Raw genomic sequence first — 13,675 nt, 5'->3', positions numbered from 1 at the left:
TATCACACAATGTTTCATGAATTTCATTTATCTTTAAATCTGACATGTTTGTCCTGAGATTTTTCTCCATTTTCTACTACAGCCACTGAATAGAAACCTTTCAGTGTATATTTAGAAAACTTTGTATTCGTATATATATAGTATTCCATGGGTTTTCCTATTGCAAGTCATGGCACATTGCTAATATATTGGGACCTTTAAACTACTAAAAATTGCATTGACGATTCATGTTATAGATGGTTGATCTTCTAAAAATAGATGACAGATATGCCTAATATAGGTTGGAACTGAAAATCTGACCTGGAGAAACCTTCTCACAAAAGTGCTCTTTTGGGAAGGTTTCAGTATATGACCTTAAAGGACACCTGTCATCAGGTCTGTGTCACTAGTCCTGTCACTACCTCCTGTTGGAGCAGCTCACAAGGATCCCATCCCAGCCTTTATCTAGTTATTTCATACATTATTAATTGTAAAATCACATATTTTTTATCATGTAAATGAGGCTGGTCACATGGTCAGAGGCAGTGATGTCACCCCTGTTACCCCTCCCCTCTCCTCCCCCTGCTCATGTCTGTGTGTAATGTATAGTAAAGCATGGCTAGTGTGTGTTGCATCTACTGACATGCTGCATCCTCCTTATATACAGGTGAGAGACACAGACATCAGCTACACATGAATCTGACATGTTCTGCTGTAACATGGCTGCAGCCTGGAGCTGCTGTATCTCTCCTAAACACACACACATGCACACACAGGCTGCAGGGGGTGTGGCCACCAGCACCAGGAAGCACATCATTATACAGCCTCACATCATTATACAGGCTGTCAGTCAAGCACTGGGGGTGTGGCTGTGCCTCCCACTCATGAATAGAGTGGACAGCTTGAATATGCTAATGCTTCATTGGACATTTCACAGGTCATTTGCATACAGCTTTTGAACCTCATTGCTTAGGTTTACAGGCATGTAGAGGGACAATGAAGTGATAGAGGCAATGCTCTCTAATGGCAGTTTATGAAAATATATTTAGTTTAGGGGGGTTATTTTGCATGAGGGGTTCTCTTTAATCACTAAATCACTCAAATTATTTTTCTGCATATCAATTCAAGGAACAGTATATTGTACAACTACTTGTTGTGGTGAAAAGCTAATGGGTGGGATGGAGTGATGTGTCACACATCTAATGTGTCTTCTGCTGCGCCAGATCTATCGCTGTGTCTGATGCTGGATAATAACTCTGGTGCAGTATTAGGCTGTTGAGTTGCACTTTGCATCCCCTATTAGTTGGTCCTGTTAGCTGTGCAACAATAATTTATTTTTTGTCGCACCAGCTAAATTTTGCTGTGCATAGACATTTTCACATACAAGTCTGAAAAGGACTTAGACATAACCTGTCATGGCGATTTGGGACACTACACCACCCACAGGTCCTTGTGGACTGGTGGTTTAGTGTCCCAAATCACATTTTAATAATATTAATAATACTCTTTATTTATCCCCAAGGGGAAATTCAATTATGAATTAATGCATACAGCATAACTATACAGTACATTCACAGATATACCACACAACACATATAAAAACATAACATAAAAACATAGAATTAGTATAAAAATATACACATATTCACTTCCTTTCCTTACTGGACATTCAATTCACCAGGTTCATAGATGCAGGTACAAAAGAGTGTCTAAATCTATCTGTCCTACACTTAAATTGTAAAATCCTTTTTCAGGGTCTTTTTGCATCATCTCTAAGCTACTTACTCACTTTTAGTAATATCCGATTATAAAATATACCTGGCTCCCTTCCAGCATGTGCATCAACGTCCTGGGGGCTATGCCTTTCATATTGCAACGGATGCCTGCTCTTTTAATCATCTCTAAAGTCCCTCTTGGGCTCATTGCACAAACAAACCTCATGCTTGCACGGTAAGCCTTGTAATTCTGACATGTGCTTACATCATGGGTGGGAGGAGGAATAGAGGGTGTATGTTGGAGGAGGTTTGGGCTAAATACTAATGAGTGGGGGGCAAGCGGAGTGAAGATTCAAACAGGCAGGAACCCGTTGTAATATGAAAGGCACAAACCCCAGGACTTTAAAGCATGAGCTGGCAGGGAGCCAGGTACATTTTATAATCAGATATTACAAAAACTATGTAGTTTAGAGATGATGTAAAAACATTTGTAATAAGGACTTTTCTATCTGTTGGAACCTGTCACTTTTGAAAAATCATAGTTGCTTCCCTGTAATGATTTCAGTTCTTGCTTTGTTTGAGATAAAGTTGCTTTCAAAAGCAAGATTATACTGGACAGTATTTTTACTGTTTATTTTCCCGGTTTCCATAAACTGAAATAATTGCCTTGCTTTCTCCCTTGTAGAGTTAATATTGCTGCACTTACTGATTGTGCTTTTTGAATGACTTCTTCTGTGATAGTAGTGAGTGGTGCACGATAGCTATGAAACACTATACTTTCTCTTTGGCCTGCTTTGATAACTATTGATAACCTGCACATGCGGTGGTAGATATATCATTATTGGTGCAGTGTGCTTGGAGAAACTTGGAGAATCTGGATAACTGCAGTGATTGGGAAGACCTGCTTTTGATTCTATCAGAGCTGTCATATTTTCCAATTAGATATGCTGCAAAACTGTGTAAAATCATAAAGGGGGTTGGTAACTAATACAAAAGTTTACCAGAGAAAGTGTAAAACCCTAATTGGGTCATCTATATCTTACTTACCCTGGTAAACTTTCAGTGTAGCCAATAGGAGCCATGGGTCGGGTAACCTGCCATCAGCAGGAATTAGGACTTCCTGTGACATCTTATGTCCTACTGGCTTCTGCCGGATGAAGGGGGCAGTGTTCCCATTACTGTATACATACCCCCTCTGCGATAACCACTTATCATGGGGGAATGTGTGTACAGAAATGAACATGTAGACCCTGCAACTTTTTAAAAAGTTTACCAGGGTAAGTATAATATGGTTGACCCAACGGAGTTTTGTACTTTGGGTCATGCACACAGCTGTTAATGTACTTCTTTTGTGCGTGATCATGGTGTACATGCACTGCAACTTAGTGGTCATTTTCAATGTCCTATGATTGCATGCATGTACCCTTACCCTGGTAAACTTTTGTAATAGTGACCAACCCCTTTAAAGGGAACCTGTCACCAGGAGACCCATTTTTAGCACACCCCCAGTCCCCACAGAGCATAGTACATACACTGCTAGAGTTTTTGTATAAAAAAAAATAGGTTTTACAGAAAAAAAGATATGGTATAAATTAAATTTCAATACCATGTTCTGCGTGACTAGGCACTCGTCACCTGGGAGTGGCTGTAAGGGAGCAGTTCCCCCATCCTTGGGAAACCACTCCTCCATGTGTCCTTTTCAAATATATGAATAACTCCCATCACTCGGGATTGGCTGTAGAGGAGCAGGGGGCATCACTAAGTCAAGTGATGAGTGTTTTCATATATTTGAAAAGGACACATGGAGCAGTGGTTTCCCAAGGGTGAGGGGGAAACTGCTCCTTCCCAGCCACTCCCACTTTATAACATATCTTTTTTTTCTGTAAAACCTATTTTTTATACAAAAACTCTTTCGCAGTGTATGTACTATGCTCTGTGGGGACTGGAGGAGTGCTAAAAATGGGTCTCCTGGTGACAGGTTCCCTTTAAATCTGCCTGTTCATTTTAACAGCATACATTACAGTATATTGAATTGTTTACCAGTTAAAACAAATATAAAAGGGAACCTTTTTAGTTTGCACTGTACCACATGAAGAGGGAAGCAGCTATGAGATACAGCACATGTGACCACATAAAATTTTGTATGTACAGTAGTATTTAGTACATTTGCTGATACATAAATTATTTTGGATACGTACATATAGTGTATGCCTTATCACTTTGCTCCTGCATGGCAAAAGAAAATCTACCAAAATCACAATCTATTGCGATAAACCTGGGACATATACCCGTAGATTCATGAACCGTGACTGTGGTAATCTTATGTTTATTATCCACAGCCTCCTTCCTTCTAGAATTACAAGTCTATGGGCGTGTTATCAGAGCTGTAGCTACATAGGTTATTACATTCCCTTCCAGTGTGTGCTCACTGCTGCTGAGACTATAGGAAGTACATAGGGTGGGAATGAGACTCGCTGATGCACAGTGTAACAACAGCCTGTGAAGCCAGAGCACAGAGGGCTCCTGTAACATGTCCATAGCCTTTCTGGGTGATTAGCATAATTTATAACAAGTGTCCCTGGTTTATCATGATGGATTTTGATGGTAGATTTTCTTTAAAGTGTAACTATTTGTAGAACCCAATTTTTTTCTATGAGATGTCCTTTCTGTCTTTTTTATAGTTAGGCTAAATGTTCTTCTCTAGCACAGAGGATCAATGTTGCCTAAAAATGTTATCTAAATAGTCTAAAATGACTTTGACGGCTATGGTTCTTACCAATAAGCACTACCTGTAAGTTCCCTATTTAGTCCCATCTGTGTCTGGACTTTAGTTCATAGTGACTTCATTTTTACCATCCACATTGCACACCATTAGTGTAAATTATTATAAACTCTTTCCAGCTTCTGTGGTGCCCCAATTACTTTTTTGTTTGGTAATTTGCTTCAGTATTAGCCAAGCACAGGACCTAAAGAAAGGTAAATTGTCATCAAGCCACTTGAACATCTTACCTGTATTTAATAGTTTTGATATTGGGGACTCAGTGTTGATTTACTGCATTTTGAAATTGGAACAGAAATTTATAATACAATGGGGCTTATTTACTAAGGGTCCAGGGGCCGCGTTTTCGTCGCGAGCCCCGACTTTTCGGGGCTCGCCAGGGATGGTGTCGCAGTGATGCCGGCTTTCATGTGACACAAATGGGGGGGGGGTGCAGATGATCCATCCGACGGATTCGGACTAAGCACGGGATTAAACATTTACATTTGTGTTGCAAGCCAAGCACTTACATGCATCGGGAAGAAGAAGGTGAACTCCGGGGTACCTGAGCGGGCATCGACACATGCAGGATATCGGCGCAGGATCTACGCGGATCGCGGCACAGTGCATCATCGTCGGAGAGTCCGGATCGGGGATCGTGACTCGGATGGGTAGCTAAATGTGCCCCAATAATTTTTGCCTGTGCTTCAAGCATTGTTCTTAGTTTTTTAGCATGTTATCCACCCCCCAGCACTAACAAAGCTTTATAGGAAGTGATCTATAAATACACACACACACACACTTTGAAGAGGATATGCATAATTGTCTCTAAGAGAGTAAAGTAACTATCCATTACATTGTGAACCACGACACAGAGTTTTGCACCAGCTTGCCAGCCTTTGAAGTAAGTATACAATATCTTAAGCACACATAGAAGCTTACCCATCTTTATACATATTGGACAAGGCAATTATTTTACTACTATTTTACTTTATTTTTGCAGCAGATAACATGGATGCTACAGACAACAGCTTGTCCACTGCAACTGCACAGTATGATTATTCGGAGTCTTCGATCTACTATGTCAAAGCTTTGGACAAAATGGATAGTATTTTCAAACCCACACTATACTGCATTATATTTTTCTGCGGACTGTTTGGGAATATCTTGGTATTATGGGTGTTAATTGGTTTTAAAAAGATGAACTCTTTGACCGACATTTATCTTTTCAACATGGCTATTTCTGATTTGATGTTTGTATTTTCATTACCATTTGTGGTGCATCAACTCCTCAATCAATGGGTGTTTGGAGAAGTCATGTGTAAAATGTTATCTGCAATGTATTTCATTGGCTTTTTTAGTGGTATATTCTTTATAACAGTTCTGAGTGTGGACAGGTATCTAGCTATTGTCCATGTTGTGCTATCACTTAAGTTTAGAACTATGAAGCTGGGACTGATTGTTACATTTGTTGTATGGACTTGCGCCTTTCTATTGTCTGCAACAAATTTCATATTTCACAGGACAGTGACAAATAATGGCTTCACTGATTGTACGGCTTCTTATCCAGAGGGCCAGGAGGATATCTGGACACTCCTGTCCTACTTTCAGATCAACATCTTTGGTTTAATTATCCCTCTGGTCATTTTAATCTTTTGTTATTCGCAGATTATCAGGACTTTATACAATAGCAGGAGTATGCAGAAGAAATATGCAGTGAAGCTGATCCTTTTACTTGTCCTGGTCTTTTTTGTATTTTGGACTCCTTATAACGTAGTGATTTTTTTAAGAATATTACACAGGTTAGGTGTATTTGGTGATTCCAGTTTTGAAGAGGAGCTAAAAACTGCAATGGACATATGTGAAACAATATCTTTTTTGCATTGCTGTGTAAATCCTGTCATTTACACTTTTGCTGGGGATAATTTTCAAAAGCATCTTTTCCGCATCTTTAACAAGTTGTTAAGGTGCATTGGTATACGAGGGAGAGGGGGATATTTTGCCAATGTTAGTGTTGATCGATCATCTTTTGCAGGAAGAAGTTCACGCTCTTTTTCTTCAGATGTCGTAATGTGAAGTTATCATTCAATAAGAAAGCAGAGATGACTTTGAAAAATAGACCAGTGTCAATAATAGTCTAGCAGATATCGCACAATTCATACCCTTAAGAACACAGCCAGCTTTTTTTCTTTGTTGCAGTTTGTATTTCCATCACTGTGGCTGGTTGAGGACCTGTTTATTTTATTTTTTACTGCAGTTGTATTTTTTTCTTTTATTAATATTGCACTATTCTGACTTTCATTATTCCACAGGTCACTATTATTGCATGCCCCATAGTGATTGCAGCATCTGAAGGGTTAAATGGCTGTCATCGGTGTTATCACTGGCTGCAACAGTTTCCATCACAATTGCCCAAGTTCAGCTTCTTTTCCATTGCAGGAACCTTGATATACCAGGTCAGGCAGTCCCTGGGTTACGTACAAGATTGTTGTTTGTTCTTAAATTGAATTTGTATGCAAGTCAGTACTGTATGTTTTATAATTGTAGCCCCAGGCAAAAAAATTTTGGTCTCTGTGACAATTGAATTTTAAAAATTTTGGGTTGTCATAACAACCAGGATTAACAATTGATCATTACTGCAGAAACCTTTGATAACTGTTACAGCTGATCATTGTAGCCTGAGACTAAAGTACAATAAATTACCAATTCCACAGGGCCGTTTGTAATTAAGGTTCATCTGTAAGTCGAGTGTTCTTACGTAGGGGACCGGCTGTATATATTGGTACCTTAAAAGGATCCTGTCACCTACTTTTAACCCCATAAACTAGTACCACCATCCGGTAGGGTATGGTATGATATGTGTTTTCTGCATTCCCTCTTTTATTTAAAATTTCACCTGTATACCTAAAAAATAATCTCCTTCAAGGTAATGTGAAAGTGAGCAGAAAACTGTTATTCAAGGGAAGAGTAAAGCTGAAAAGCAGCATCACTTTAGACACCTGTATATTTAGTTCTATAGCAGAACCATGGTTCTGGTATCAGGTAAAGGTGTGAGCTACAAAACCAGAGATACAGGCAGTTAATGACATTGTTAGGAATGTGAGCTACATCAAGTTATGGACTCTTACGGAATTGTATCGGGGTTTGGGCTGGGGGGGGGATGAGGGGGGGATGGTGTTGGGAATTGTCATCATTGTTGTAAATGGAAAAAGGTGTTGGAGATGTTTCAATAAAAAAGAGTTGATTTAAAAAAAAAGGAATGTGAGCTACAGATAAAGATCCATTATTGTATTAGAGTGTCAGGCTTTAGGCTCTGCTGCTCCAGATTAATCACTGTGTCTGATGCTGGATGATTAATCCGGTGCAGTACGAGACTGGCGAGTCCTACTTTTCACCTCCTTTTAGTTGGGTTAATTTGCTGCATCACAATATTGAATTTTCTGATGCACGGACTGAATTTTTTGGCACATGGGTTATTTCTGGCGCCGGGAGGCCCCCTTTTACCAAAGACACGACCCTTTTTCGTGGGAGTCTGAAAACGGCCTAAAATAGGTTTTAAATCTTCAGTAAATGTGGCAGAGTTTCAGGTGCAAATTATTACAGTTTTCTGATGTAGACAGATTGATAAGTCTCCCCATCTCCCCCAATGTATTTATCTCAAGGTTCACAAAACAACAAGTCTGATGCAATTTAAAAGATGAGATTCTCCTCTCAAGGCTACTTGAAAATGAATGTGCTCGGTCCGTGGGACCTGACCAGCACACAGGTCCATTTCCACAGACCAATCAAATTTGTGTGCAGGTGCGACAGTTCTCTGCTCATTTTCACAAGACTTTGGAGGAGATTTTATTACAGGCAGTCCCCGGGTTACATACAAGATAGGGTCTGTAGGTTTGTTCTTAAGTTGAATTTGTATGTAAGTCAGAACTGTATATTTTATCATTGTAACCCCAGACAGAACTTTTTTGGTCTCTGTGACATTTGGATTTTAAAAATGTTGGGTTGTCATAAGAATCAATATTAACAATAAAGCTTCATTACAGACACCTGTGATAACTGTTATAGCTGTTTATTGTAGCCTAAGGCTAAAGTGCAGTAAATTACCAATATCCAGAGGTCCGTTTGTAACTAGGGGTCGTATGTAAGTCGAGTGTTCTTAAGTAGGGGACCGCCTGTATAGGTAAATAAGCCAGTTTTCTTGAAAGGATATGTCATTTCCTGATATACATGAGGGTGTTAGTAGTTTAACCGGTTCGCGACCGCCCGCCGTGTATTCACGGCGGCGGTCGCGTTCCGATGCATGGAGAGGGCTCGCGGGCCGAGCCCTCTCCATAGCCGGTAAGTCTCTGCTGCATATTGCAGCAAAGGCTTACCGGTAACACCCGCGATCGGTGCCGCCATCTTTCCGAGGATCGCCGCTCCCCGTGACGCCATCGGGGAGCGGCGATCCGTCGCCATGGTAGCTTCAGGTCTCACGGGTTAACCCATTCATTACAATGTGCTATCAGCTCATTGTAATGTATGAGGAGTAAAATCCCCATATACTGCCATACTGTAGTATGGCAGTATATGGTAGGATCGATCAGACAACCTAGGGTTAAAGTACCCTAGGGAGTCTGAAAAATGCTAAAAATAAAAATAAAAAAAAAGTAAAAAAAAAAATTATAATAAAAAAACCTAAAAATTCAAATCACCCCCCTTTCCCTAGAACTGATATAAATATAAATAAACAGTAAAAATCATAAACACATTAGGTATCGCCGCGTCCGAAAATGCCCGATCTATCAAAATATGATAATGGTTTTTCACTGCGTTTAACCCTGTAACGGAAAATCGCGTCCAAAGTCAAAACTGGCACTTTTTTGCCATTTAAAAAAAATTAAAAATTCTATAAAAAGTGATCAAAAGGTCGTACAGTCCTAAAAATAATATCATTGAAAACATCATCAAAAGCCGCAAAAGATGATTCCACCCTCAACTCCATACAACGAAGTATGGAAAAGTTATAAGCACAAGAAGACGGCAAAATAAAAAAAAAAATGTTGTTCATGAGGTTTTAATTTTTGTAAATGTATGAAAACATTATAAAACCTATACAAATTTGGTATCCCTGTAATCGTACTGACCCAAAGAATAAATTAGATGTGTCATTTGTGGCGTGAAGTGAAAGCCGTAATATCCAAGCCCACAAGAATACGACACAAATGCGTTTTTTCACCATTTTCACTGCATTTGGATTTTTTTTCCCGCTTCCCAGTACATGGCATGGAATATTCAATGCGATCACTATGAAGTGCAATTTGTTACGCAAAAAACGAGCCGTCACATTACGTGTAAAAATAAAAAAGTTATAGATTTTTGAAGGTGGGGAGTGAAAAATGGAAATGAAAAAACGGGAAAGGGCCCGGTCCTTAACCGGTTAATGAGGTATAAGCTGGTAGCAGGTTACCTTTAAGAGGTTAAAATGGGGTCACAATAACGTTACATTTTTAGTTAACAATATTAACTAAACATAAAAACTTGTGTTTCAAGGCGAGCAGAAATGATTATTCCTATGTAGCACATTTATAGCTTAGATATGTTAGAAATTCCTGCTAGATGGAGGTCTCTCGTAGGATTGAATCTTATGACTCAAGTACTACTTACATCAGAAGTAGAGGGGTAGTCAACACTGTGCCCTTATAGTGATTTTCCATTTAATATAGAAAACATGGTCCAATTACATCAAAAGTATAGCTCCACCTAAATGTTGTGTGAATGGCATTAAAACTCACCTCACAAGTCTACCTTAGAGGGGTGCAGTATCACTTTTATATCTCTCTCTACTAAATCAATGTTATTGTCAGTAATCATGTGCATATGTGACAAGATCTTGTCTTGTGGAATTATTTTCTGGACCAGGAGTTGCACAGCAAAAAGGAGAACCCTCCCGCAGCAGGGGCATGTGAAGTGTATATGTTCATGCGATTGGCTGGAAAATAAATTTGTTCAATGGAGCCCCCTTTAAAAGGGTTGGTTAAAGATTAAATCTTAAAGGGAACCTGTCACCAGGAGACCCATTTTTAGCACTCCCCCAGTCCCCACAGAGCATAGTACATACGCTGTATGTACCTTTCATTAGCATCTGCTGTGAGACTAGGCAGTTGCCTAATGGGAGGGGCTGGAAAGGAGCAGTTTCCCCCCCACCCTTGGGAAACATTTTCAAATATATGAATAACTCCCCTCACTCGGGATTGGCTGTAGAGGAGCAGTGGGCGTTGCTAAGCCAAGTAATGGGTGTTTTCATATATTTGAAAAGGTCACATGGAGTAGCTGTTCCCCAAGGGTGGGGGGAACTGCTCCTTTCCAGACCCTCCCATTTGGCAACTGCCTAGTCACACAGCACATGCTAATGAAAGGTACAATATAACATATCTTTTTTTCTGTAAAACCAATTTTTAATACAAAAACACTTTGGCAGTGTATGTACTATGCTCTGTGGGGACTGAGGGAGGGCTAAAAATGTGTCTCCTGGTGACAGGTTCCCTTTAACCTTCATATATTAGATATTGGATAATATACTATGTTTGAGGAATTCATGATGTGAGGAGCTTATTCATATACAGAATAGATACTGTAATTTAAAGCGACTCCTACACAGCTATAAAATAACCTCTACTATAAAGTGTTCTACAGTACAGAAGCTATTGACAAATACTCTACACTGCACTTTTTAAATATTACCTTTTGTTATATCAACTTTTGCTTTGAGATTTATTAAGTACAATAACATTTCTGAAATAGGTTTCTGATTATTACATTTTACAGCATTATAAATAGATTATAGTTTTATGAAATATCTGGCATAACAGAGAAAATTCCCTTTGGAAAGGGTTCAAAGAAATTTTTTTTGGAATTATATTGTTACAGTTTCCAAGCACTTATTAAAAAGTTTGATCTACCAATGTTATTTAAAACCCTCACTTTTATTATCTTACCTTTTTTACATCATTTATTGGCATGGCTAGTTTCACTAATGTAGTTACTGAAAATGTATGTAAAAGGCGTATGAAAATGAAAATGTTGCAGACATCCTACAAGGGCTTGAAATGTGTCAGGTTAATGACTGTGGTTACTACACTGTGGACACTAGAAAGTTTCTTATTTACACAATTATATATGTTCACATCTTCATATGTGTGCATTCCATGGGTCCATCTTCCTGGTATTCTTTTTTCTTTCTTTCAAGCATTGATTTCGAATAACAGGATATTTCCATGACCTCTGTTTCTTTCCATACAAATAGACTTAGATTTGTGAGTGTGGTCTGCAAAAATTACCAATATAGGTCATGCAGTAGGGATCATGCACTATACTCACTATGGCCCACATTTATTTAAGCGGTTGCACCAGTTTTCTGTCTGACTTTGCTCTATAAAGAACATGCAAACTGCTTGCACATGTATTTATAAAGTTTCGACTGGACAGAAAAAATGTGCAGCAAAAGGGCAGCGTTAGTCGGAGTTTATTACTGACGTGCACCACAATTCTGCAGCATGAACAAAGTACACCAAAAAAAAAAACGAGCAGACTTCCAGAGCAGTGCAGGGTGCACCAGATTAATGAAAGCCGTGTGCCAGTTTTGATGAATATGCCACAAACTGCACATAGTACAGACTGCACTAGTTTTGATAAATGTGCACAAATCTGTAAAAAAAAAAAGTTTGTAGGAATTTTCCATTGACATTGATTAATGTAGACCTTTCAAAAACAGTTAAAAGATAATAGATAAACAAAATTTGCTTGTGTTAATAAGAGCTTTGACTACCTAGTCTAAGATTATAGTTTCAGATGATAATTACGTATAATCCTGTATGTTATTCCATCACCCACGCTAACTCTTTCCAAATCACGAACAGTTCCCAAGAAAGATGTGCCATAATAACCCAAGAGTAGATTGAAAATGTAAGCTTTATTAATTACAAAAAGACCAGACACACAATATAAAATCACTTAAAAAAGTGTACTATGACACTAAAAACTCCGTGCGGTGAATGCAATAAAGTCACCAACACTCAACCCCTGATTGCACAAGTCAAGACGGTGTGAGCTCAACAATGGGTATGACACATCAAACCTGAATATAAGTATGTAAACAGTTAGTACATATCCACTGACAATGCAAATGACAATGCAGTATAGAACAAAAAACAAATCAAAGTAACCAGGACAGAGTAATCCCTATGGAAGTATAATCATCTCAGTCTAAAGCAGTCATGGCTACTAAAGAGGAGCTCACACCAGAGCAAAACAGGGTACAGGCATTACCACCCCACGCGTTCCGTCACTCAGGGTGACTTCATCTTTCCAAATCACACCACATACATTTATGGTGTTGAGGGAAGTGTCTGCTGTTTTTATCTAGACCCAGGACAGCCCAAATAGTGACAATTGACATAATTCGGATTCTTTTCATCTGTACCTGGGGCTGTAGAGTATCAAAATGTCTTTTTCTAAGGTAACGTTATATTGTAGACAGGAAAAGTAGCTAAAATGTAAAAACAAAAAAAAACATTTGTTTAACTTTTCAGATTTTAAGCCTAAAATTTTGTTTAAGGTAAAAAGTCAAAATCAAAAATGAATTAAAAAAGAATCTTGATACAGAAGACAGTGCCTCAAAAATCACGTTCCTAGCCAATAAAAAAAAGCCAGTGAAATAACAGGTGTAAAACAAGTAGTGTGGCAAGTTGTGTGGTCCTGAAGTGGCAAATTACCCTTTCACTGAAATAATGCATTTGATTGCAGGGGGATCCCATAATGTTCTTAAAGACATCACAGTGTTTCCTTGAGCAGAGAGAGCTGAGATGTTAAACTCTGCATTATGCTATTTGCAATAATTTACTGAGGTTCAATTAATGGTATACAAATACTTTAATGGATACTAAAGAGATTTTTCTTATGATTGGTTTTCACTTGGGTCTGTAATAATGAAAAGATATAATCTTTGGGATTTTTTATTTACTATAAGCGTAGCTAGACCATCAAACCCTCTGTCACAGAATTTTGTGATGGTGAATACATCATATGAATTTAAAGGGAACTTGTCACAAGCCCCCACGTTTTTACAGCAAAAAAAGTACCTTCTATGTCAACTTTTAAAGTTGCTGGCCAAGTTTCTATAATTTTTGCAATGCTGCGTGCAGCACGAAAAATGGTCTTATATCCCTGTTTGGCATCCAGTCAA

General features: G+C 38.7%; 2 protein-coding genes across 7 annotated transcripts in view; both read left to right on the top strand.

Moving 5' to 3' along the window:
- The window catches only part of IMMP2L (inner mitochondrial membrane peptidase subunit 2), a 734,073-nt gene that overhangs the window by 53,352 nt on the left and 667,046 nt on the right, over nucleotides 1-13,675 (top strand). The window lies entirely within an intron of this gene.
- Nucleotides 5,254-7,555, top strand: LOC140129052 (C-C chemokine receptor type 8-like). The gene is made up of 2 exons (XM_072150683.1): nucleotides 5,254-5,356; nucleotides 5,456-7,555. Exon 2 carries the CDS (start codon nucleotides 5,464-5,466, stop codon nucleotides 6,526-6,528), a length of 1,065 nt encoding a protein of 354 aa, XP_072006784.1. The 5' UTR covers nucleotides 5,254-5,356; nucleotides 5,456-5,463; the 3' UTR covers nucleotides 6,529-7,555.

The sequence above is a fragment of the Engystomops pustulosus genome, chromosome 4, assembly GCF_040894005.1.
Source record: "Engystomops pustulosus chromosome 4, aEngPut4.maternal, whole genome shotgun sequence".
NCBI lineage: Eukaryota > Metazoa > Chordata > Amphibia > Anura > Leptodactylidae > Engystomops > Engystomops pustulosus.
Note: the sequence above shows the minus strand (reverse complement) of the source record. Positions and strands in the feature narration are given on the sequence as shown.